The following is a 27,131-nucleotide window of genomic DNA, read 5'->3' on the forward strand; positions in this document are numbered from 1 at the left end:
AATGTGACAGCTTTCAAAGCTGTGTTCACACAGAATTAAGTATTTGGCTTAAGGAAGCTGCCATCTTAGATCCCTAAATCCATGAAGCCACTGCCACGAAATGTCCCATGGGCTGGGGCCGAGGTGTGGAGGGCAAACCTCCCTCTCCTCGAGGGGGCATTTGGAGACTTGCCATGTTTCTGGTTGGAGAAGAATTGTGTTTTCTGTCTATTTTGGTTGGAGTGTGGGCACCGGAGGGAGACGGAGGATGAGTGGAAGGAGTGTGAGTGATGGAGATCATGCCCTTCCCCCACAGGAGTGACTCAGGGTCGCGGCCCAGGTGCATCAGTGGGGCCTGGGGGAACCACTGCCCGCAGCACCCATCAGATCTGCCAGAACGGCCGACCCCAGCTTCTTCGGCAGCAGGGACTGCAGGACGGAACGCCTTGGAAGGCTGGCACACAACATCCCAGCTGGAGAGCAGACTGCCAGGTCAGAGACGAACTTTCTTCCAGGCCCTTGTGAGGCTCCTCCTTCAATTTCCTGGGCACACCCCTGAAGGGAACTTTGACCACACGATCTGGAATCGAGGTTCCTGCAACTCCCTTTGAACTCTCCAGGTGTGAAGCCCAAGGCATTCCAATCACACCACAAAGGACTCCCATAAGTCTTCAAATACACACACAAGTCTAATGACATGTACATGAGAAACGTACGCTTAGGGCAAGCAACAGAGGCATATTCATGGATTATCTTCAAAGAATCTTAAAGTCCAGGGGTGCCTGGGTGGCTCAGTCAGTTAAGCATTCGTTTCTGGCTCAGGTCATGATCACAGGGTCATGAGACTGAGCCCCAGTGGGCACTGCCCTCAGCAGGAAGTCTGCTTGGGTTCCTCCCCTCTCCTCCCAACCTGCACCCCAGCTCCACTGCTCAGGCACATGTGAGCGCTCCCCACTCTCTCAAAGAAAGAAAGAAAGAAAGAGAGTAAGTTAAAGTCCAGAATGAACAATGAAATTCAGTCTGCCACTGGTAAGACCTACAACTCGCCCAACACTGCCATGAACCCAGCTATGTTCCGCATACACAAGCTAATTTGGTATCAACTTAACATAATTTAGAAAGTTAGTCAATCCATTCTGAATGAAGGAAAAGAGAACACATACTCAGATCACCTATCCACAAGAGAGCCAGGCTTCACCAGTGCGAATGAGCACTAACTACGCTTCTGGTCTGTTCCTCCGGACACATTCAAGAACGCGTACTTCTCGAGCTGCGACACCGTCTTCCCTGAAGGGAGCACTACGGTTTGCGTAGGATTCCTGTTTATGTTTATGAGTTTACATTCATTGCTGGACGCAGCTACTATGAAAACGGGTCAGTTTATTCTTTATTTTTCTACAACATCAGATTTTCTTTCTCACACAGGAAACCCACAAAGCTTTGACACGTACAGACGGATTAACACCTTCACCGCCACCAGGATCCTCACTGTATTTGCATGTCCCCCACAACACGACAGCTCTGGAACCTGAAACCAAACCTCCACCTACCGAGCATGAGAGAAACTGTCATAATTCGACGGCGGGTGCTGGAAAGGGCCTTCTCTCTGATTGCCAGACTTTAAGTAACAGGATCTAATTTCCCCTGGAAAACCACAAAATTTCAGCAAAGAATATTAGACAGTTATTGATATCTGATCATTTCAGCTTATATTTTGTCAAGTCAGAGGGAACTCATTTTAGATTGTTTTAATAATAATCGTTGGTAATCTAGGCCCATTCTTTCTATTTTTTTCCACAGGATGTGTAACTTAACTAAGAAAATCTTCTTGACATACCTGTCTAATAACATGCTTAGACAAGCTTGCCTCAGTTACCTAGACTTAAGTGCTTTTCTTCTACTCATTTGCACTATCTCTTAATTCACTTTTGTATACATTTGACCCTGGGACAACTTAGGGGTCAGAGGCACCGACCACCCACATTGTTGAAAATCCACATATAACTTTGGACTCCCCCAAGACTTAACTACAAACAGCCTGCCTGTTGGTGACCAAAAGCCTTACCCATAACATAAAGTCAGCTCATACACAGTTTAAATGTTATATGTTTTATATACTATTTTCTTATAATAAGGTAAGCCAGAGAAAATAAAATGTTATTAGGAAAGTCATAAGGAAGAGAAAATACATTTACAATCCTGCACTAAATTTATCCAAAAAAACCCCTGTACAAGCGGACCCACCCAGTTCAAACTCTGTTGTTCAAGGGTCCACCGTATTCTCTTCTGTTCGCTGTTTCATCATGGGTCAGTCCGACTGGCATGAGCCATAACTGGGGAGTTTTTGTAACATGTGTGTAAAAAGGCTTATCAGGTGTGGATTTGCTTGGTGGCCTGCATGAGGCCATCCCCACCTCAGAATTTTCCCGATGAGCCCTGGGGCAGCCCCAGATGACTGGTGTGTCAGCCCCGTAAGAGGAAAAGCCAGAGATGAAATTAATTTGCAGAGTTAAATTAGCCCGCTAAAGAGGTTCAGGGTACTGAGGTGTGAAAACCAGTTCGTTTTGTAAATGTCAGCGGTCTCCCCTGGAAGAGGTTTTAGGAATATCTTCCAGGTGACACAGGAGTGTAATTAACCAGCTGGAACTGAGACGGAAGGACTGGACCTCAACTTGCAGGCTCCCGCCACCAAGAGAACCATTAATAAGGACAAACCGCAGCTCCCTGGAGGCTTTGATAGAAGTGTTAATGTTGTTCTTTATAATGTAAAAGACTCCCTGTGTTTCTGCAGATGGGAAAACACTTCAGTCCTTAAACCTACTGTTCTGCAGATAGGGTAACCTCTTAGTTTATGATCCAAAGCTAGATCATTCATCAAGTAAAATAACAAACATTAAGGGATCTATAAGGGACTTAAACAAAAGACCCATCCTGAAAAAGCAAAGACCTATATATCCCTTATCTACAGAACTTTGAACTTGCCACTTAATATTCTTTCTTTCTTTTTTCCTTCTCCCTTCCTTCCTTCCTTCCTTTTTTCTTTTTCTATTTTAAATCCTTTTTATAACAAGGCACTAAAAATATATATCAAGGTCAGATGTTCAACATACATCCAAGAAATATTTACTAGGTGCTGGGCATTGTTTCCTAAGTTCACAGTTGTGAGGTGGACAACATCATTAATCAAATCGTAGGTCAATAAATAATCAGAAGCTATAATAGTATCAAAGAAAGAGAAGGATAAGGTGTTCAGAGACTGAAAAGCATAGGTAACTGATTAAGTCTGGAGAGTCCAGGGAAGTTTTTTCTTGAATAACTGTCTTTAGAATTAAGATATGAAGGACAAATAGCACATTGTTAGCACAAGGATCTGCTATGTGCAAAGGCCCTGAGGCAGGAGGGAACACACTCTGCTCTAAGAACATTATTACATATGAGCCAACACAGGACTAAGTCTTCCTGTTCCACAGTCTAACCATGAGCCTAAGGGACCACGTGGGCCTGAGAAAGACCCCAACTTGATCCCCTCTTCCTCATTAGTAAAGAGCTCTAAAGACTTACCATGTTCATCAATGAAGACATGCATAGCGTCCACGGACATCTCATCTTGCACAGATGTTTCCGGCCCGCTGATGACTTGCAAGACAGAACTATCTTGCTGGGAAGTTACCCGGTAGATTATTTGTCTCTGTCTATTGCCCTGGAAACTTAACATATACAGAAGTTTCAAACACTATTCGAACTCCTCCTCATCCTTAACAAACCATTACAAGCAGCAGCAGTAACGTGAAGCGGCTGCGTGCTTCGCACCACCACGAAGCTAAGTAAGTAAGTTACGCTCACAGGGTCGTGACCTTGGCAGGCTCGGTGAGCGCGGGGCTGGTGCTAGTGTGGTCTTGACTTTGCATGTCCAGTTTTCCTTGCCTGGAACTGTGTCCATTAGGCTTTTCACTTTCCTGGATTTCCTCCTTTTTCTCATGGGAGCCGTTATCTGAAAAATATCGGTTTGTGTGTGAACATAATATTAAATAAGAAATTAACGAGAAGGCACTTGGAAATAAGTTACCAAAACTGAAACAAGAATAGACAGAAAACCTATATAGCTCCGATGAATTCAGAATGTGTTTCAATCAATTTTAATTTTACTAATTATGAAATACCTAAATATATTTGAAAAACGTAACTGTATGTATGTTGGAGACAAGTTATGTAGACCTCTATGGACAGCATCTACTTTATGTGCAGATTTTGGGATTCCCTCGACACAACTCCAGGGACCACTGGCCTAGCTGGTTGAAAATCACCCATTTAGATTACTTGGGCTTGAAAGGTTCATAGCTCATAAACGGACAGCATCAGATGGAAAATCAATTTCATAAGCAAACTTGGCTATTTTGGAGCAAGGTCCCATTTACCACTTTAAAAAATCTTGTATCGATCCTTCCTTCTCACTCATTGTCCAGGTCTAGATTTTCAAGGTAAAGGCGGACTCAGTCCCTCCATAAGGTAGACACTCAAGTCCGCTGACTTTACATGACACACTTGGCCCCGTGGAAGACACAGTGAGGCCGTACTCCTGTTTCTTGCCCTGGGAGTATTTTAAGGTGAATAAGGGGGGCGCCTGGGTGGCTCAGTGGGTTAAAGTCTCTGCCTTCAGCTCAGGTCATGATCCCAGAGTTCTAGGATGGAGCCCCGCATCGGGCTCTCTGCTCTGCGGACAGCCTGCTTCCTCCTCTCTCTCTCTGCCTGCCTCTCTGCCTACTTGTGATCTCAGTGTGTCAAATAAATAAATAAAATCTTAAAAAAAAAAAAAAGACCCTGTTAAGGTGAATAAGGATGCCAAGAGCAATGGGTACAGATTGGTCATTTGAGTTTTTACAATCCTCCTTAAATAACGAACCAAAGTAAGTCTTAGCTTGTATCACTACACACAACCGAACCCACCGCTCGGGGTCAGCCCTTCCTTGTCTGAGGATATATACCCCAACAGTCGTTTTTAGGGTTACAATGACCGCCTATTCCCAAGACCAAAGATCCGAAGAGCTACCTTCCTCCAAGGAAATTGTCTAAAGAACACAAGTGAGTGGTTTGAACCTCAGGCCCTTTCGAGACATGCCATTCAAAAATCACCAAGATCCGCCGGGACCCTCAACAAGTAATATGATGATGGCTACCCTGAGGTATGAATCACATCATTATTATATAACAAAGTTTTCGTCCTCAGACTTTGGAAGAAACACTGCTGGTTTCTATGTGAGTCCTGGAGATAAACATTCCCAGCACATCTGTGAAACTACCATTAGAATTGCTTTGATAGAGAAATGTTTGCCTTTCATTTGACAGCTTGTCAAGATCGAAGTTTTCACAGTTTTGAAGAAACACATTTGTGAGAAAGTGCTATCAGAACAAGTGGCTTTGGCCAGTGATCGTATTGCGTATGTAACTGCAGAAAGCCATCGCAGACCACCCTCCCCCCTCACACTGCATGGAGCTGGACTCAATGGTCCATGCCTCTTTCTCCTATTTTAGTCTCTCCTTCTCTTAAATGGGTACATCACATATGTCAACATATGGACTATTTGTGTTCATTTTTCCCTTGAAAATAACACATTAACAGGAATTTTCTGCCTATAAAAAACAGTACACATGAATTGTATGTAATTTAAAACTACAGAAAAGAAAAAAATTTAAATCACTTTGAAACCCACCATGCTGAAAGCAGGAGCCAATTTGATATGTAGTACACCAGCCTTTTTTTTTTTTTTTTTTGGCAAATATACTTTTCTGCTTTTTAAAAAATAAGTCATAATATAGATATTTAATGATTATGTTAAGGTACAATAAATATTTAATGAGATTAGGTATTCTTCTATATCATCTAAAAATGGTAGTTAGGTAATATTACATCGATACAGGATAATTTACTGAATTAGACCCCTATTGTCGTAAATTTAGGTTGTTACCATTCTTCCATACTTTGGATAATTCTTCAAAAGCATCTCTACCTACATTCATGATTATTTTCTCAGAAATTCTAGAAGAGATTGAATATGAAATAGGTAGTGGCCAGATGCCCAGCCCAGGAAGCCAACACACGATGTGTTAAGTCAGACTGGTAGGAAGTCAGATCATTATTTTTAGCAAACAGTCCAGGAAGCCAAACAATTACCCCTGTAATAATTGGCGCAAAATGGCCAGGACTTGATTAATTACTGAGAGCTTCCCCAATTTTTGTCCCTGCTTCCAGCCAAAGAAAACCAAATACGTTCCCATGACCAATCCCACAGGATGCTCTAATTAGCCTGCTTCTAGCTCCCCAGCCTCCAGTCAGAGCACACCTGAAGCCTTCCCTCTCTCCACTCCAAAGCTTTCCCACTCCTCTTCCTGCCTTTGAGTCTCTGCCAAAACATGGGGAATAGTGGCTGACTCCCTTCCCATAGCAAGCTCTGAATAATGTATTGCCTTTGCTTCTTCTCATTCGAGTGGTCTTGGTTTATTTCCACAGAGTAAAATAAAGGTGTATCAAAACAAAATGAAATGAAAACACAGTTTTAAAGGCTTTTGATAAGAGGGTGGTTTTTCATAGCCTAGAACCTTAGTATATACCCAAGGCCTGAAGGTAATCTTAAAGCCCTTTGCGGAGAGGACCAGGGTTGGAAATATAAGAATACCATAGAGAGAGCTGAGAAATCACGTGTATTACAATCGTGTAAAGGAAGGTCAATCATTTTTTCACTACCAAGCAGGGGAAAGATGAGGGCACATCGCCTAGGCTGCTGATATCACTCAACACTGTCATGCTGTTTTAGAAGCACATTCTGAAATTGGGTTTTTAGACGACAACACATAGCAAGTTACTATGTAGTGATCGAGGAGCAGGGAGATATTATCGATCTCAAAGACACAAGGCACCACGGAAACAGCGTTTAATTTGCCACCTTTCATTCTTGCCTTCCAACAACTAAAAGACTTACATCCTTCTCTTTCTTCCTTCAATTAAAAACCTCTGTCCTTTCCTGAAGGAGGCTTATAATCCAGCCAGTTCCTCCCTCCCTGCTGTACCTGCAAACTCTGGACAATCAAGCCTGTTCCTTCCATGGAAAACCTTAGAGCATCCCTATTTCTTTGCACACCCCTCGATTTCCAAGTTTATACTGTTTGGATTCAGTGTGGTTGGCTGAAAAATTCAAGAAGAGCAGGAATTTGAGTAGACAAATCCAATAAATCTTACGTATGGCCTGAGGGGAAATTGGGAATAAAAGACTGAAATTGATCAAGGAGCAGGACTTTTCACATACTTTCCTAGTTGGGTCCTCACGGCACATCTATAACGTATCTTTATTCCTGCTTTACTGAAGAAATTGTGACTCAGACGGATTTAGTAAGTTGTCCAACCTCACCCAGCTGGTGTGGCAAAACCAAAACCTGGCCCTGGGCTCGGAGGTGTTGCAGCCTGTGCTCTGTCCACCATACACACTGTGTCCTGGGCAGACGCAACGTATAGGTCAGCGCTATCCAATACGGCAGCCAGCGGCCACGAGAGGCTATTTAAATTCAATACCATTAAAAATTCAGTTGCTCAGCTGCACAATACCCATTTCAAGTTTTTAAAAGCTGCCTCTGGCTACTGGCTACTGTACTGGACAAGCAGATGGGGGCTATTTCCATCACTGTTGAAAGTTCTGTTGGACTTGTTCTGTCGGTGCTATCTAGATGCATGAATATTTATATAAAAGATGAAGGCCTAAATCCTGTATCAGAAAGATTTTTTATCTCCCAGTAACCAACGCTTTCTTACACTGCCCGGGCTTGTTAAAATATTTATCTGAATTTTTCCTGTTCTTCTTACTCTATATTAAAAATCTTAGATATACAGACATAGTAAAACGAAGAATACATTCACTTTACATAAGTTAAATACCCAGACTTAATGAGTTTTAAGCAAAGGTGGGCCAATTAGCAAGAGTAGTAATCTTTTCGGCAGAGCACCGGAGAAGCCAAAGAAACGAGCAAACTGCTGGTTAGTGCCAGCACGGAGGCAGAAGGGCCTCTGGCTGTGCCAGAGAGCAGGGAACAGCCAGGGGCAAAAGGACCATTCTAGCACTAAGGGCTAAGAGCTACAGCAAAGGAAAGGAGCTGCCAAGTGCCGATACAGCTACCAGCACCCAATAGAGACACTATTTACCAGACACATAAGCAGAAATGTACTCAAAAATCACAGGAACGTGGACATTTATGATGTGGGACACAGAGGCAGAAGAAAATTATTAAATTTCCTTACCCACTGACAAGCCCTTGAAACAGGCAGAGTGACATTCCCCTAGGGACTCAGCTTATACTTTAACACCTTCACACTTCGCTAAGGGCAAAGGACGATCCTAGCCTGATGGACTCCTACCCGCCCCCCCCCCCCCCCAGGATCCCGAAGTCTACTCTAACAACTCTTTTGGAAACTTTATCGCTAAATCCTCCATGATTCATGTTGACAATCATTCCCAAGCATATGGCCCACTGATATACAACTATAGGATCTCATGAAAAGGTTTTATTACTGGTAAGAATAACCTTTTTCCCAATAGCTAGCCCCTCGAGGTCCTGGAAACCTTGCTTCCAAAATTCCTCAGAGACCTACGCCATCCCTAACCTTACCCTCCCCAACGTGCAAGTATATAATGGACCACCCCTCACAGCCCCGGGCAGCAGCTCTTTCTGCCCACGGGTCCTGTCCCCCTGCTTTAATAAATCACCCTTTTGCACCAAAGGTGTCTCAAGATTTCTTTCTTGGTCATCAGCTCTGGACCTCACCCCACCGGACCTCACCTATATTCTAAGACTTCATTATTCAAAGTTAAAAGATTTTGTAAAAACTCTAGTCTGGTAACACCCTTTTGCCACTGAGGCTGTTGAGCCCAGGGATTCTAAGCAACCTGAAAAGAACATTCATCAAGGAAGTAGAGTCTGTGGGAGCATTGGCTCTGGGTCAGCATTGCCTGGGATCAAAACTCAGCTCTGGTACCTCTAGACTTCCTAAACTCACTGGGGGAAGTTAGTGAAACTCTCTGAGCTTCGTCTGCATAAGAGAAATAATAGTACCATAATGTAAGGTTCTGTGAAGAGAAATGAGTTAAGATGAAAGTAGCTGCATAACTCACTGTTCAAACTGGGAATGCCTCTGAGGGGGAAAGGCGGTGCTATTGCTAATTGTGGTGGCAAAATGGGGTACATGAGGACCCTCGGGGGCAAACCACAACGTACAGTCATTCCTGTGAATACACGTGAAGTGCTCAGGACAGTGCCTGACCTACACTGAGGGCTGCGTGTTTGCTATAACCATGTTGACAAGTCGGGATAACTGTGGAGTTCTGCATACAAGGATCTTAAAATGGAATTGAACAGGAAAGTGGGTTCAGCTCACAGGACTGCACTTTACAACCGGCTCTCCTAGCATGCATCTGCTCCATGAAGGGAGAGAACTCTCTGGTGAGTTCTTGTCACGGTGATAAAATATAATTGCTCATTTCCTTGGAAATAAGTATTGTTGCCTTCTAGGGAAGCCAAACATTCATTACTCTGCCTTAAATTTCCTGCTGGAGTAAGCCAGTGTTAGCACACGCTCAACCCACAGCTTCGTATCGGCCCATCTGGCAATTACCAATAATATCATGAAGCAGCAATGACCCGATACTTGCAAAACCAAATCACAGAAGCTCATGGAGTTGGGATCGCTTTCTCTGTGTCATCAGGACCAAACTGATGTGGCACCGTACCTCCAACAAGCCCACTGTCTTGGTTCTGCTCTTCTGGGCCACTCCTTTGGCCGGATGCCGTCAGCTTGGAAGTATTGATTGATTCTAATAGGGAGACAAATTCCAGGAAGTTGGATTCATTTGGTATCTGTCCTTCCTTAGCCTCTAGGTCAGATTTGGAAGTTGGCATTGTTTTTTCTTTATCGTTGATCACTTCTGTGGAACTTTTGCTCAGGAAGACATCTGTCCCACTGTCCACACTGAGAACCCGGGTGTGTCTCTTTTCATGGCTAGTTTTACAAGATGATGGGTCAAGGTTAGCCTGGCCTTCCTCTGCCCCCTCGGACGCGGGGACTTCGTGAGTTGCAAAGAGGGGGGTTGTTTCACAGCGGTCTCCCGGGGAAGGACTGCCATCCTTGGTGGCATTTCCGCCCTCCCCGGATTCATAGCCAGAACACTGATTGGATGACGCCTCCACCATCAGTCTCTCCGGGGTCCTGTCACTGCCGTTGCTTTTGGGACACTTAGCACCTCCTCCCCCGTCCTCAGAGAGCTCTAGGGTGATGACAGGAATTCTTATCTGCTCCGTGTTGGGAGGACTGGCCAGCCCTGGGGTGGCCGGCTCTGCATCAGACTTCAAACCGGCTCCCTCGGTGCCGATGACCTTCAGGTGGAGCGAGCTTTCCAGGTCTGTCATGGAGTTCGGGGTGCTGCTCATGGTGATGACGATTTTAATGGGTTCATGCAGACTCAGTGGGTCTCCAGGTTGAGAATTATCAATAAGAGTGACAGCTACCTCGCTGTCCGAGCAATCCGCTTCCTGGGTCCGGGGAGGGTCCCCGTGCCTGGTGACATCCGGTGGCTGGCGCGCAGCTCTGGCGATCACCGTGTCGCACTGGGGGCAGCTGCTGCTCAGGCTGTCCGCAGGTGACTGGCTTTGCAACTGTTCCTGTAAGGAGCCCTGGGCATAAATCACAGGTTCCGGACTCAGGACTGAATTCTCACTGCCCCAAGGCTGGAAGGAAACATCCGTTTCTAGTAAGTCGTACTGAGACAAGGACAGGTGTGGCAACTTCTTCAAGGCTTCCTTCTCCACTAAGCCGCCCTCGGATCTGTGGCGGAAAGGGGGCTGCCCCCTGCCTCCTCTCTCCTTCCCTTTATCACTGACTCGAGTTTCCGCCACAGCCGGCCTCCTGGGTCCTGCGGGCGTGGTCACGGGGTCCCGCCCATGTTCTTTAGAAACAGGTGAGCTTTCCACTTGGATGCCGGGTGAGGTAGAGGACACTGGTGCGGCAGCCGGGTCTTCAGAGAGAACCACACCTGAAACGAACAGCAGGAACTTTCTTAGCTGCCCAGATGGTGACTAATGTCCCACCCCCACGCCTCCTGATAGGAAGCTAAGAGCTGCAGCGGCAACCAGTGTGACTGGATGCTTGTTTTTTAAAATACCACCTCCACTGGAAAATTTTTCTTAAAATCTCTGCACTTAAAGTGATAATTCAGGCTTTTAGATTTTGCTCTCTTTGTAGCCTTGGGAGGCAGACGGGTTTCGACACCGTGTTTGGGACTCCCTATCGGAGGGGTCCTGGCTCTGCTACTTACTGGCCACGTTACCTTGGGCAAATCGCCTAATCCCTCTAAACCAAGATCGTCAACCGCGGAGCTACTGACATTTTGGACCAGAGGAAACTTTGCTGTGGGGGCTGTCCTACGCATGGTAGGATGGTTCACAGCACCCCGACTTCTACTTGCTTGATAACAGTAGCAACTCTGTCCTCAATCATGACAATGGAAAACACCTTCGGAAATTATCAAACATTCCCTAGGGAGAAACCTTCCCCCCTGCTCTGACCTTCAACCTCCTATCGGTAAAAAAGGAATAATTATCCCAACCTCTTAAGGCTGCCACGAGGATCTACAGGGAAAGACATGGGAAGCGCCAGGCCAAGGGCTTAGCCATGGGCTTACTGGGGCCTTGATTTGAGGAAAATAATAACCTTACATTTCTGATGTGACTCATATATTTTCACAATATTTCTAAATGGTATCTGCAAGACTACATACTTATGATGGTGGCTGAAAGTGAGCTCTGTCCTCCCAGCTTCCCTGTATCTGTTAATGACCCTGTCATTCATTCTCTAAGTCTCTTAAGCTTGAAATCATGGGATAATCTTTTGGATGTTCTTTCTTGCCTGGCTTTATGGTCATTCAATCAATAAATACCCTCAATTTCCCTTCCCTTCTATCCTGAGGACTATTCTCTGGAGGCCCAAGGAGGCCCAGAACGGGCAGGAATAACACTTACTCTCCTCTGCCTCCAGGTGCACGTTGGGAGAAAGAATTGAGCACAAACTCTGGGCATAGCTCTCCCATCTGGAATGTTCTTTCTCCTCATCACTGAAGGCCCCACTCAAGGCTTTTCTCATATCTCTCCTTCAACATATAACTTCCCCTGATCACTTAAACCACAAATAAGCTTTATTCTGAACTCCTTAAGCAATTATTGTCTATAGAACTACACTTTATTGACCATAGACTTTTTAAACTATAGCTTTATTTATATAGATTTCAATTATCTTCCTAACTGGATCGTACAGAGTTCTAGAAGAACAACTATGGTTCATACTCATTGAATCCTCCAAAGAAACCAGTCTATTATTGCATCCACACTTAAGAATGTTAGCTAATGATAACAGTGAGGATTATTTCACTTTGTAGTGACCTTATGCAGGTTATCCTACTACGGAGTAGACACCTTTTCATGGAAATAGAAGAAAAGAAGGGTCAAGAAACTTGTCCAAATTCACCGGCTACTGACGGAACTGAGACTAGAGCCCAGACCCTCTGGCTCCTTCACATGGCCTGTGTGTGTGTGTGTGTGTGTGTGTGTATGCCTCCTTTACTTTGCCATTCAGATCTCAACCTGAATGTTGTCTCATCAAAGAAGCTTTCCTTGACTGCCCAATATCAAGTGCATTTGTTGAAAATATTGCATGACAAATCCGAACCACCAGGCAGGGCCTCGGGAACAAGGTGTTGGGTTGTGTCTATAGAACCCATTCATAATGGATTTTTATTGCTTCATTACCTCCCACACCACACAACTGAGATTGTACAGATTAATAAGCCAAGACATCTCCTGACATACAAGATGAGACGAAAGATCACCCCAGGTTTTAAAACAGATAAGGAAATGCAAAAACCCTGTGATGGGAACTCGCTTGGCATGTTTAAGGAAGAGAGAGAAAGTCTATGGAGCTGGAGTAGAAAAAGCAAAGGGAGAATGAGCCTCGCAAGAGAGATCAGCAAGGCCGGCAGGGTCCATGTATAAGCCAAAGTGTGCAGCTTGGATTTTATGCTAAGAATAATGTGAACCCAGCAGAAGTTTTTCAAAGAGGCACATGATCTGAACTAGGTTGTTAAACAGAACCCTGTATGAGAGAGAGACTGTGCAGAAGTACGAGAAAATTCGAAGAAGAGAAGAGTACTACAAGACCTTCATAAAGGGGAAAAAAAAAAAAAGGAAAGTGAAAGACCAGGGAAGAGGCTGTTGCAGTTGATGAGTAGTTTTGGACCAGGGCAGTGGTGGTGGACATGGAGAGAAACAGAAAAATTTGAAATACATTTTGGAGTAAAATTGACAAGACTTGCCAATAGATTAAAGCGAAAGGTCACAAGGGAAAGACAAACCAAGGAAAACTCCTTGATTCTGAAGCTTTGATAATGGGATTGGTGGTGGGACAGTTTATTGAAAAGGAGAACACCAGAGGAAGTACAGATTTAGAGAAAGCAATTGGGAGATCAAGTGGTGATCCATTTAATATAATCATTAGACAACTCATCCAGGAGGAAACAGGTGTAAGCAGCTGGCTGCATGAGGCTGATGTCCAGACAGAGCTCAAAACTGGAAAAAGATATTTACTCACCATCATCATATAGACAGTATTTAAAGCTAGATATAAAATCAGCAAGGGAGACCTGGTATCTGGAGAAGAGAAAGGGGTCCAAGGCCAAGACCAAGGATACTCCAGCCTTTACATGTGAAACAGGGGAGGATCAATCAAAGGTCACTGACAGGGAAGCCAATCAGGAAAACTGGAAAAGCCAAGAGAAGAAAGCCAAGAGAAGATAGTTGGTCAACTACACCTTATTGCATAAACATGAATAAAGTCATAGTGTGGCCCATAAGTGGGTCTTTTGTGAATACATTAGCATGTCATACCTCAATACCCTACGTAAAAATGGCCATAATGAATTTCCTACCTGGAAAACCAAGAAAAATAGTTGGCCTAAAATGACCACCAAAATATTGCTTAGCAATGAAATCCAACCAGATACAGTCATTTGTTTTCTATCCTTAACACTCGAACTGTAAAAACATCTCATATTACTAAGCAATATGTGTCAAGAAAGACACTATAACAAAACTACATGATTATATCACTAGATGCAGAAAAGCCTCTGACAAAATACTAGCCAATAGGATTCAACAGTACATTAAAAGGATTATTCACCACGATCAAGTGGGATTTATTCCAGGGCTGCAGGGTTGGTTCAACATCCGCAAATCAATCAATGTGAGAGAACACATTAATAAAAGAAAGAACAAGAACCATATGATACTCTCAATAGATGCTGAAAAAGCATTTGACAAAGTACAGCATCCCTTCCTGATCAAAACTCTTCAAAGTGTAGGGATAGAGGGCACATACCTCAATATTATCAAAGCCATCTATGAAAAACCCACCGCAAATATCATTCTCAATGGAGAAAAACTGAAAGCTTTTCCATTAAGGTCAGGAACACGGCAGGGATGTCCATTATCACCACTGCTATTCAACATAGTATTAGAAGTCCTAGCCTCAGCAATCAGACAACAAAAAGAAATTAAAGGCATCCAAATTGGTAAAGAAGAAGTCAAACTATCACTCTTCGCAGATGATATGATACTATATGTGGAAAACCCAAAAGACTCCACTCCAAAACTGCTAGAACTTGTACAGGAATTCAGTAAAGTGTCAGGATATAAAATCAATGCACAGAAATCAGTTGCATTTCTGTACACCAACAACAAGACTGAAGAAAGAGAAATTAAGGAGTCAATCCCATTCACAATTGTACCCAAAACTATAAGATACCTAGGAATAAACCTAACCAAAGAGACTAAGAATCTATACACAGAAAATTATAAAGTACTCATGAAAGAAATTGAGGAAGACACAAAAAAATGGAAAAATGTTCCATGCTCCTGGATTGGAAGAATAAATATTGTGAAAATGTCTATGCTACCTAAAGCAATCTACACATTTAATGCAATCCCTATCAAAATACCATCCATTTTTTTCAAAGAAATGGAACAAATAATCCTAAAATTTATATGGAACCAGAAAAGACCTCGAATAGCCAAAGGAATATTGAAGAACAAAGCCAAAGTTGGTGGCATCACAATTCCGGACTTCAAGCTCTATTACAAAGCTGTCATCATCAAGACAGCATGGTACTGGCACAAAAACAGACACATAGACCAGTGGAACAGAATAGAGAGCCCAGAAATCGACCCTCAACTCTATGGTCAACTAATCTTCGACAAAGCAGGAAAGAATGTCCAATGGAAAAAAGATAGCCTCTTCAATAAATGGTGCTGGGAAAATTGGACAGCCACATGCAGAAAAATGAAATTGGACCACTTCCTTACACCACACACGAAAATAGACTCCAAATGGATGAAGGACCTCAATATGAGAAAGGAATCCATCAAAATCCTTAAGGAGAACGCGGGCAGCAACCTCTTCGACCTCAGCCGCAGCAACATCTTCCTAGGAACAACGGCAAAGGCAAGGGAGCAAGAGCGAAAATGAACTATTGGGATTTCATCAAGATCAAAAGCTTTTGCACAGCAAAGGAAACAGTTAACAAAACCAAAAGACAGCTGACAGAATGGGAGAAGATATTTGCAAACGACATATCAGATAAAGGGCTAGTATCCAAAATCTATAAGGAACTTAGCAAACTCAACACCCAAAGAACAAACAATCCAATCAAGAAATGGGCAGAGGACATGAACAGACATTTCTGCAAATAAGACATCCAGATGGCCAACAGACACATGAAAAAGTGCTCCACGTCACTCGGCATCAGGGAAATACAAATCAAAACCACAATGAGATATCACCTCACACCAGTCAGAATGGCTAAAATTAACAAGTCAGGAAATGACAGATGCTGGAGAGGATGTGGAGAAAGGGGAACCCTCCTCCACTGTTGGTGGGAATGCAAGCTGGTCCAACCACTCTGGAAAACAGCATGGAGGTTCCTCAAAATGTTGAAAATAGAACTACCCTATGACCCAGCAATTGCACTACTGGGTATTTACCCTAAAGATACAAACATAGTGATCCGAAGGGGCACGTGTACCCGAATGTTTATAGCAGCAATGTCTACAATAGCCAGACTATGGAAAGAACCTAGATGTCCATCAACAGATGAATGGATCAAGAAGATGTGGTATATATACACAATGGAATACTATGCAGCCATCAAAAGAAATGAAATCTTGCCATTTGCGACGACGTGGATGGAACTAGAGCATATCATGCTTAGTGAAATAAGTCAATCGGAGAAAGACAACTATCATATGATCTCCCTGATATGAGGACATGGAGAAGCAACATGGGGGGGTAGGGGGATAGGAGAAGAATAAATGAAACAAGATGGGATTGGGAGGGAGACAAACCATAAATGACTCTTAATCTCACAAAACAAACTGGGGGTTGCTGGGGGGAGGTGGGATTGGGAGAGGGGGAGCGGGCTATGGACATTGGGGAGGGGAGGCGAACCATAAGAGACTATGGACTCTGAAAAACAACCTGAGGGTTTTGAAGGGTCAGGGGTGGGAGGTTGGGGGAACAGGTGGTGGGTGATGGGGAGGGCACGTTTTGCATGGAGCACTGGGTGTTGTGCAAAAAGAATGAATACTGTTACGCTGAAAAAAAAAATAAATAAAAAGGGAAAAAAAAAATTAAAAAAAAAAAAAAAAAGAAAAGCCTCTGACAAAATCCAGTACCCCCTCATGACAAAAACATTCAACAACCTGAGACGGAAGAGAACTTCCTCAACCTGATACAGGCTAAACACTCGAAACTAACATCATATGTAATGGTAAAAGACTGAATGTTTATCCCAAAAGATAAGAAATAGGCAATGATGTCCACTCTCACAACATCCAATAAACATTGTACTGGAAATTGTACACAGGGCAATTAGTCAAGAAAAATAAATACAAGGCAACTAGATTGGAAAGGGAAAAGCAAAAGATTTCTATTAACAGGTGATATCATTCTGTCCATAGGAAATCCTAAGGAATCCACTAAAAAACTTAGAATTAATAAACATTCAGGAAGTTTGTACAATATAAAAATCAGTGTGCAAAAATCAATTCTATTTCCATACACTAGCGATAGACAAGCTAAAATAAAATTAAGAAAACAATCCCAGTTATAACAGCATCTAAAAAAATACTTAGGAATAAATTTAACAAGAGTACAAAACTTGTGCACTGAAGACTACAAAATATCGTCAAAAGAATTCAAAGTTCCAAATAAATGGAAAGACATCCCAAATCCATGGACTGGAAAATATACTTCTGTTAAGATGCCAATTCTTCAAATTTTTCTAAAGGTTTAACACAATCTTTATAATATCCCAGATGGTTTTTTTTTTTAAAGAAATTGATGTTCACATGGCAATGTACAAGACCCAGGATAGCCAAAATATGTTAGAGGAGTCACAGTTCCTGATTTTAAAACTTATTATATAGCAACTGTAATCAAGATGGTACGATAATGGCATAATCGTAGATATATAGACCAAAAGAACAGAATTGAAAATCCAAAAATAAACCATTATTGTCATTATGGTCAATTGATATTCAATAGGGTGCCAGGACAAGGTTAATGGGGGGGAGGAGGGAAATAGTCTGTTCAGTAAATGATCCTAAGACAACTGATAAACTTTATGCAAAAGAAATAAGTCAAAACCCAACCTCACATCATACACAAAAATTAATTTAAAATGAATCATAGACCTGACCAAAAGAATTAACCCTATAAAACTCTTAGAATAAAACTTAGGAATAAATCTTTACGGCCTCAGATTCAGCAATGGTTTCTTATATATGACACCAAAAGCCCAAGCAACAACAATAACAAAAAACAATAAAGTGGACTTCATGAAAACTAAAAACTTTTGTAATTTAAAGAACCCCAGTAAGAAAGTGACAAGAAAACCCAGAGTGGGGAAAATATTTGCAAATATATCTGATGAGGGACTTGTATCTAAAATATATAAAGAACTCTTACAATTCACCAATAAAAAGATAACCTGATTAAAAACTGGGCAAAAGACTTGAATAGGTATTTCTCTAAAGATAATGATGATCATGAAACATCAATGTCATTAGTCATTAGAAAAATGACTAATCTCATGCAAATCAGGGGCTCCTGGGTGGCTCAGTTGGTTAAGCATCTGCCTTTTGCTCAGGTCATGATCCCAGGGTCCTGGGATCAAGCCCCTCATTGAGCTCTCTGCTCAGCGGGGGGCTTGTTTCTCCTTTTCCCTCTGCCTGCCTCTCTGCCAACTTGTGCTCTCTTTTTCTGTCAAAGAAATAAATAAAATCTTTTAAAAATAATAGTAATTTCATACAAATCAAAGCCACAGTGAGATATCATTTCATACCCACTAGAATGGTTATATTTGAACACATAGTCAATAACAAGTAGCATCAAAAACATGGAGAAATTGTGACCTTCATGTATTGATGATGGGCATGTAAAAGGACACACTTGCTTTCTAAAACAGTCTGGTAGATCCCCGAATGGTGAAATACAGTTAGTACATGATCCAGCAATGCCATTCTTAGGTATACATCCAAGAAAACGAAAATACACATCTGCACAAAATCTCGTACAATGAATGTTCAGTGAAGCATTACTTATAATAGCAAAAAAAGTGCAGAGGACTCCAAGTTCATCAACTGATGAACAGAAAAGTAAAACACAGTATAGCCCTTTAATGGGATATTATTTGACAATAAAGTGAAATGAAGCACTGATGTAAGCTACAACATAGATAAACCCTGAAGACATTATGGTAATTGAAGGGAGCCAGTCACAAGGGATCACACATTATATGAAATGTCCAGAATGGGTAAATCCACAGAGACAGAAAATACAGTAGTTGTTGCCTGGGGCCGGAGAAGATGGGGAGATTGAGGAGAATGGCTAAGCAGTCTGGGGTTTCTTTTCAAGGTAATGGAAATATTCTGAAATTGACTTATGTGAGGGATATACAACTCTGTGAATATACTAAAAGCCACTGAGTTATAATCTTTGAATGAGTGAATGGTATGGCATCTGCAGTATATCTCAAGAGACCTGTTCAAAAAAGAAAGCCATTGTGCCTATTACGAGATTGACCTAAGGAAAAGAAAATTGCTCTCGTGCAGTGTTTTTGAGAAAACACTGGACTTGGCAGCCAGTTGTGGCTCTAAATGTCATCTGTACAGTTGACTTGGTATGACTCAGAATGAAATGATATATGCAAAGTCTCTACTGTAATTCCTAGCACAAGGAAGGAAAGAAGGGATTGTTTCAGTTGGAATGGTGGAGTCAAAAGCCCAGAACAGACGGTGAAAGGATGCAGAGTAATGCTGTTAATAGCTTGAGCTGGAGCAAGTAGTGTAATATGACAAAACAATGCGAGTGTGTGTGTGTGTGTGTACGCACACGTGCGCGTGTGTAAGTGGACGTAAAATAATATTGTTATGGAACTTTGTGTGTAACTAACATATCTGAAACCTAACTAAAGCTCACTTCTTCTTTTGGTAGTAGTAATATAAAAAGAACTTGGGGTGCCTGGGTGGCTCAGTGGGTTAAAGCCTCTGCCTTCAGCTCAGGTCATGATCCCAGGGTCCTGGGATCGAGCCCTGCATTAGGCTTTCTGCTCAGCAGGGAGCCTGCTTCCCTTCCTCTCCCTCTGCCTACTTGTGATCTCTGCCTGTCAAATAAATAAATAAAATCTTTAAAAAAAAGAAAGAAAGAAAGAAAAAAGAACTTGAACAATCCTTTACACATTATCGTGGAATGCTGAGTGATGACAAAAGGAAGTTCATTTAAGTTTTCAGATCCAAGTGCTAATTTCAGCTGTTTTCCTGAAGATAAAATTTTATGCTACTTTCAAAACTTAGAGTATAAATTTCTCTTAGTAGGACCACTAGAAGAAAATAAAAATTCAGAGAATGGAAATAGTTACTTCAGGCCTCTAAACACTCTTTTTCTGAGTCTTCTGAAGGCAATCGAAAGATAATAAAATGAAATCTCTGTGAAAAAGGAAAATAAAAATCTCGGGGCTTAAAAGAAAATTTCCAGAAACAAAATCTGTAGCTTGGAGGAAATGCAGTATACAAATGTAGGAACATTTCTTCTGTCATTTTTCAATGTAAGTACCATGATAAAAAGTCTACGTCCATAGTAAATTAATTCTACTTTTTTATCTGCCATTCTGAGCCATATGAAATGAGCACACCCTGGAGAAAGGACAATGACAGAGGATCTGCAAAAACATTATAACTGAAAAGTAGACACGATGTGAGAAGTAATTATAGTTAAGAGTGGAAGAAATGAAGTTGAAATACAACCATGCAGTCTTAGGTATGGTTCTTATTTTAGATTAATTTCCTGACATTCTGTTTTCCAGAAGTTCTTTTTCACTTCACTGAAGATACTGCTGTGATCAATTATTAAATGGTGACAATAAACACTCTACCTTGGAGATCTTCAACTGTTTCCTGTGCCGGCAACTCCTAAACAAATGGAAAAACAAAAATCAATAGGAGACTCAGCTCAGAGCCCATTTCCAGACGGTCAGCAGACACGGAGCGGCGGTGGCTGGTTTTCCAAACAGCAAGTGGGGAAGAGACGACACAGTGTCCTCTCTGCATCAGCTTCTCATCAAACGGATAGCAAAACCAAATACAAAAAACAGGTAAGTGTGGATCTCTCAACAAGACCACTGCACTGTGATAAAGGGCATTTGATAATTAAGGAGGTAAAAAGGAGAGAGAAGAATGTACTACTATGTATGGCGCAAATAAAGCCCTGTAAGGTTCATCCTGAGCAAAGGGGTTTATTGACTTCCCAAGAGACAGGTGCGATTTACTGCAGAGTGGCGCAGCTGATCCCAGGGGAAGAAAGCGAAAGACAGGCAGGAGAGGGAGAAGGAAGTCAAGGTCAGCTGTTAGGCTCTTCAGGACAGAGCCACAGGCCTGGCAGGGCAGGACAGCCAGCAGACCAGCCCAGGTGTGGTGTGTCCAGCACCTGCCAGGTGTTCATCTCATGGCCAAGGGCTCCCCTGAGGTCACTTCTGCACTCTGGGATGAGGCACACTACCAGCACAAGGGCAGTATCCACAACTAAAATTGCTACCTTTGCACACTCCCATTCTAGGCAGGATCAACACTGCGTGACAAGAACAGCAAGAAACAGAAAAAACACACACTGACCAGTGGCCCAGAGGAGTGGTGAGAGTTTATGTTCTGGCCCCTGGAGCTGCAGCGGAGCGGAGGCGTGGAGAGGCTGTGAGGAGCTTCCTCCTTTTTGCCGTTGTTAATCTGCCTGTTATTGCTAAAGCGCAGAGAAGCAGAGCAGTGATGTTATCAAAGTGAACTAGGACTTTGTATTGTCCCAAACCAACTCCTTTCCCTAGATTCTATTCTGTAATATTCACTGTAAGCAAATGCTGTTTGTAAGGGAGAATAATGAATCTTCTTTTAAAATAAGAGTTACTTTCTAAAGGCACTGTCGGAAGTAAGGGCAAGAATCGTGACAATGACATTCAAGAATCACTTGATTTTTCAGCTCTGGGCAGTGTATTACTTCAATATTAACAAACACAGATGTTCTTTTTGAAACTACTCTGGCACGCACTAAGCACTTAGATGACAAGATAAAAATGCTGGAGTAAAATATTTTGCTGTGTTAAGCCTAAAGCAAGTGAATTCCAGAGCACGGTATAAGGTCACATTAATAGTTAAACCATTTGATTATCAATATCAATTTTATGCTTAAGTGTATGCTCCAAGAGAAGAAAAGTGTACACATCTGTGTCTGCCCATATTGGTGTATTTTTATAAACAACTGAAAAAAAAAAATGAACCAAAACTAAAACATTCAAATTATGAACCAACACATTAATAGAAACATTACCTTGGAATTTTGTGATTGGTTATATGTTCCTTGTTGGCCTCTTTGTCTTTATTTGGCTTTTCTTTCTTTTTAGAGGGCTTCTGCTGAATTACTTCTCCTTTATCGAACATGAGGTGTAGGCGGTAACTGACCAGTTTGATGATTGTGAAGAATATAGTCACTGAACTGCAGTAAAAAAATGCAGTGATAGCATTTGGAGGAAAAGCCTAAAGAAGAGAAAAGAAAGAAAAAATTCATTCATTTGCAGGATGCTCTTTTGTTTTAAATCTGAAAGCAGTCAGACTATTCACTGAATACAAACTGGGCAAGATTTCAAATTTCATTGGTTTTACAAGTTTTCCTGGTTGTGATGCCCAAGGAGAAAGAGCTGCTATCTTTTTATCTTTTTAAAAAAATCTTTGTTTCTCAGGTTCTGGTAGGAGTTGTGTGGATGCCCAACATTTCGTGTGCAGGCAGGAGCCCCACAGAAAAAAAGGTGTTTTACACTCAGCCTTTCCATGTCCCATGAGTTCTTTCCCAGAGCCTGGTCTGGCCTTCCTGCACATCTGCTTGTAGCAAAGCCTGAAGAAAGGCCTTTGAGATGTTGTTTCCTTCAACAAAGCACAAGAAGCCTTGTTGAGAACAGAAGGAAGAAGGAAGGAGAAAGGTTAATGTAATGCCTCCCTCTCTCCCTTCCTTCCTTTCTTTCTCCCTTCCCCCCTTCCTTCCTTTCTTTCTCCCTTCCCCCCTTTCTTTCTCCCTTCCTTCCTTTCTTTTTCTCCCTTTCTCCCTTCTCCACATCCTTCCTCCCTCCCTTCCTTTCTCCCTTCCCCACTTCCTTCCTCCCTCCCTTCCTTTCTCCCTCCCCACCTTCCTTCTTTCCTTCCTTGCTCCTTTCCTCCCTCCCTCCTTTCCTCCTTTCCCTCCCTACTCTCCTGTAGGCTAACACCATCAGGACATGTATTTCCCTAGTGGTTTGAGGCAGGCAAGGAGCCATAAAATGGCACACTGCTTCTAAAAGGAAGACAGTTACATTAGTGTAAAAGGATCTGAGCACAGAGATCATGGTAAAGGTCAGTTCAATTCTGTCCAATCCCCTCAAGAAACAAAAAGAATCACTAGGATCCATGCAACTATCCCATTCTGCAGGATCCCCCACATAACATCCTAATTCTCTCCCAGGACCATAGGGAATTGCAGGTTCTCTACTCCTTCCTAAACTAAATTCTTATCTTTGGAGACTGAAATAGATCCCAGTGTCTCAAGGTAGTATGAGGGACAGCCTCAATAAAAAGCAAGACCCTTTTATCAATGCGCCTCACTAAAGGATCTCAAGAAATCCAGTGATAAGTGTAGTCTCTCCTTCAACCTGAACCTGATGGGCCTGTGGACAACATGGCCCAACCCACAATAATCCCTATGGTCCCACGATAGTCCATCATCTAGGTAAGACTGTTCCATAAACAACATGGCCACACAAAAAGAATAAAGAAAAAGGAAAACTACACTGACTTGCTTTTACTTCATGGGAAAAGGTCCACAAATAAATATAAATTAATAAATAAGTGAATGAGAGATTAAATAAAACAAATTAGATAGATGATGATAGATAGATAGATAATGAGTGAGAGAGAGAGAGAAATGAAGTCAGTTTCCCTACCTGGAAGCAGATAAGTTTCCCATTTACACACATACCTCCGAGGAGAAGCTGTGATGAACTTCGAGGAATACAGAGAAAAATTAAAAGAGAAAGAGAGACAGGGGCTACCAGTAGTCCCCAATGCTTTTTCTTAGCATGTCTATATATTTCAGGTCTAAAAAATTCAGGCTAAAGCTAGAAAGTGAGTTTGAAGAAACTGGTAAAGGAAGACTAAAACCCAGCAAATGTCCTGAGACTAGATTAGCATCCTGTCAGACACAAAGTATATTCAAAACTTGTTTACATTATAAGGTAACACGGGCTTCATAGTACTCTGGTTAGTGGGGCCACAGAGAGAATTGGTGCTCACTAAATACGGGGCCCCTGCATTTCCCAGCCTCCTTTGCTGTCAGGCTAGGGTCATGTGACTACTTCTGGCCCATGGACAATGAGGAGAAGTGGCGGGCATCGCTGCTAAGCCTGGACAGTTATGAGCTAGGGCTTCCTCCATCTCGAGCTTCTCTTTAGTTGGCAATCTCAGAGGCCACGTCTCTAAGACATTCCATCTACAAGAGGGCTGAGCTTCCTGCAGCCTGGGTACCCGGTGACTCTGGAACAAGGCCCTCACCGATCTGAGGCAGACATGTGCTAGAAGTGAGAACTTAATCCTTTGATTCATTAAACCACTGAGATTTGGGGGTTTGACTGCTGTGTCAGCTAGTGCTGATCAACCCAATACTGGGGGCTCCATTCCATAAGGAAGCTTCCATTCAAACTATATTAGAAATAAATGGGATAAAAAACCCTCAGGTATTAGGAAGAGAAGGCTTGGGAAGGTGAGAGAGAAAAGATTACATATGGATACTGGGATAATTCATTTGGAAAGAAACTGATTTGCCACAGTAAGAAGAGGTACTTTTCAGTTTACCCTCACAAATATAGAGGCAGCCCTGGCTTGGTAGTGTTGAAATTAAAAGAAGGCAAGAAGTTACGATGAGGTTCAGTATCTAGTTTGCAACCCAGGTGAGAAAAGGTCCTTGTTGCATTCTTTACAAAGAACCACTGGCACTTTGTCACTTCCCCAAAAGCCCATAGACCTCACCAGGCCATAATGAAAGACAGCGATTTTACTGAAAATTTCCAGGGAGAGAGGAAAAGTTTTACAACATGCTAGAGGTGGCACATTGTTCCTTCCCAAAATTCCCTAACCTCCTTTAAAACCTCTCCCTTCAGAAGACCTTGCAAACAGAATCTAGAATCCTCCCAAATATCCCCTTTTTTCTTCCCTTTTTTTTCTTAATTAACATAAAATGTATTATTTGTTCAGGGGTACAGGTCTGTGATTCATCAGTCTTACACAATGCACAGCACTCACCATAGCACATACCCTCCCCCATGTCCATCACCCAGCCACCCCATCCCCCACCCCCCAGCAACCCTCAGTTTGTTTCCTGAAATTAAGACTTTTTTTTTTTAAAGATTTTATTTATTTATTTGACAGACAGAGATCACAAGTAGGCAGAGAGGCAGGCAGAGAGAGAGGAGGAAGCAGGCTCCCCGCAGAGCAGAGAGCCCGATGTGGGGCTCGATCCCAGGACCCTGGAATCATGACCTGAGCCGAAGGCAGCGGCTTAACCCACTGAGCCACCCAGGCGCCCTGAAATTAAGACTTTTATGGTTTGTCTCCCTCTCTGGTTTCATCTTGTTTCATTTTTTTCCCTCTTCCCCTACGACCCTCTTGTTTTGTTTCTCAAATTCCTCATATCAGTGAGATCATATGATAATTATCTTTCTCTGATTGACTCTAGTTCCACCCATGTTGTTGCAAATGGCAAGATCTGGTGGGTTTTTTGATGGCTGCATAGTATTCCATGGTATATATAAACCGCATATTCTTTATCCATTCATCTGTTGATGGACATCTAGGTTCTTTCCATAGTTTGGCTATGGTGGACATTGCTGCTATAAACATTTGGGTGTACATGCCTCTTCAGATATCCTCTTCAAATATCCCTTTTTAATGTCATGTAATTAAGCTCTGCTCAGGCTCCTCCAATTGTACATTTCCAGGGACACCACTGAAAATTACTTTCAAGGCCATTTTACTTCTGACATCATTATGCTCAGTCACCAAAGATCCTCAACTCCTAGGATTTTCTGTCCTTACAAGTATGAATACAAGGAGAGGAGGAGGATTTAGGAATAAATGTGTCATGGATGCGCAGTTTTTAATTGGCTTTTAATTTCTATCAAAGATTCCACCTCCCCCCCCGCCACATATTAGGTTGATTCAGATTTTGAATAGAGGTTTATTTGTTTCAGGGAAATCATAATTTTTTTCTTTGTTTCAATGAACTTATCGTTTTAACACATTCTAATTAATAGGAGGCAATATTTTTCACAATCATATCCTTGGCCAAAGAAAAGTTATTTGTTGTTCTCTGACACATTATTAAGATTGTCTAGTAGTATAATAATGCATTTACCAAAATTTCCTGACAAAATGTCATGAAAAACAAATATACTTGCATGGCTCACAGAACAGGACTTCTTGGAATTTGGCGCCATCTAGAAGAATCTGTCTGCATGGACACCCAGACCACGTGCTCCCAGATGGAACCCACCTCTGTTTCTTGAGGTTCATAGCTCAGGATCTCTCATAGAGTGTACCCACTCTTTTTTTTTTTTTAATTGTTGTGGTAAAATATATATAACATAAAATTTACCCTCTTAACTTGTTGTAAGTGTACAGGTCAGTGACATTCAGTACATTCAAGTCACTGTGCAGCCATCACCCCTCATCCATCTCTGGAACTTCTCCATTTGTCCAGACAGCAAGTTTATACCCATTCAATGGTTAAATCCCCATCTTCTCCTCCCCCAACCCTTGCAACCCACATTCTATTTCCTGTCTCTACAAATTTGACTCTTCTAGGTACCTTATGTCATTGGAATCATGCAGTATTTGTCCTTTTATGACTGGATCATTTCCCTTAGCATAATGTCCTCAGGGTTCAGCCATTATTGCAGCATGGGTCAGAATTTCTTTCCTTTATAGGGCTGAACAATATTGTGCTCATTCATTACACATTTTGCTTATCCATTCATCCGTTGATGGACACTTGGCTTGTTTCCACCCCCTCCGTTACTGTGAATAGGGCTTCTCTGAACATGAGTGTGCAAATACCTCTTGAAGACCCTGCTTTTAAGTGGAACTGCTGGATCAAGCAGCTATTCTGTTTAATTTTTGGAGGAATCTCCATGCTATTCTCCATAGTAGCTGTGCCATTTTATACCACTCTGGTTTTTCACTGCAGGTTAATGGCTTATTACTGGCCATCTCTTGAGTGGCCTGGAGAGATGAATAATCTGGCTAAGTAAGTCCTACCCATAAATAATGCCAGTGCCCAGTGAGGATAAACCACTTCTGAGGGCTTCCGTCTGCAGACATAAAGAAGGGCACTCTTGGGGGTTCAAACTTTACCAATGCCTATTTCATAAAGGAACCTCATCCATGTACTTCCACAA

At 42.3% G+C, this 27,131-nt stretch overlaps 1 protein-coding gene across 2 annotated transcripts in view; it reads right to left on the minus strand.

The window, feature by feature from the left end:
• The window catches only part of PCNX2 (pecanex 2), a 296,195-nt gene that overhangs the window by 240,256 nt on the left and 28,808 nt on the right, over positions 1 to 27,131 (minus strand). For both annotated transcript variants that reach the window (XM_046026803.1, XM_046026802.1), the window contains exons 2-8: positions 21,986 to 22,191; positions 21,283 to 21,403; positions 20,547 to 20,583; positions 9,747 to 11,045; positions 3,823 to 3,970; positions 3,541 to 3,686; positions 1,530 to 1,623 (exon numbers count right to left, since the gene is read on the minus strand). In XM_046026803.1, coding sequence (XP_045882759.1) covers positions 1,530 to 1,623; positions 3,541 to 3,686; positions 3,823 to 3,970; positions 9,747 to 11,045; positions 20,547 to 20,583; positions 21,283 to 21,403; positions 21,986 to 22,191 — 2,051 coding nt within the window. The remainder of the gene's footprint in view (positions 1 to 1,529; positions 1,624 to 3,540; positions 3,687 to 3,822; positions 3,971 to 9,746; positions 11,046 to 20,546; positions 20,584 to 21,282; positions 21,404 to 21,985; positions 22,192 to 27,131) is intronic.

This window comes from Meles meles, chromosome 13 (genome assembly GCF_922984935.1).
Source record: "Meles meles chromosome 13, mMelMel3.1 paternal haplotype, whole genome shotgun sequence".
NCBI classification, from domain to species: Eukaryota; Metazoa; Chordata; class Mammalia; order Carnivora; family Mustelidae; genus Meles; species Meles meles.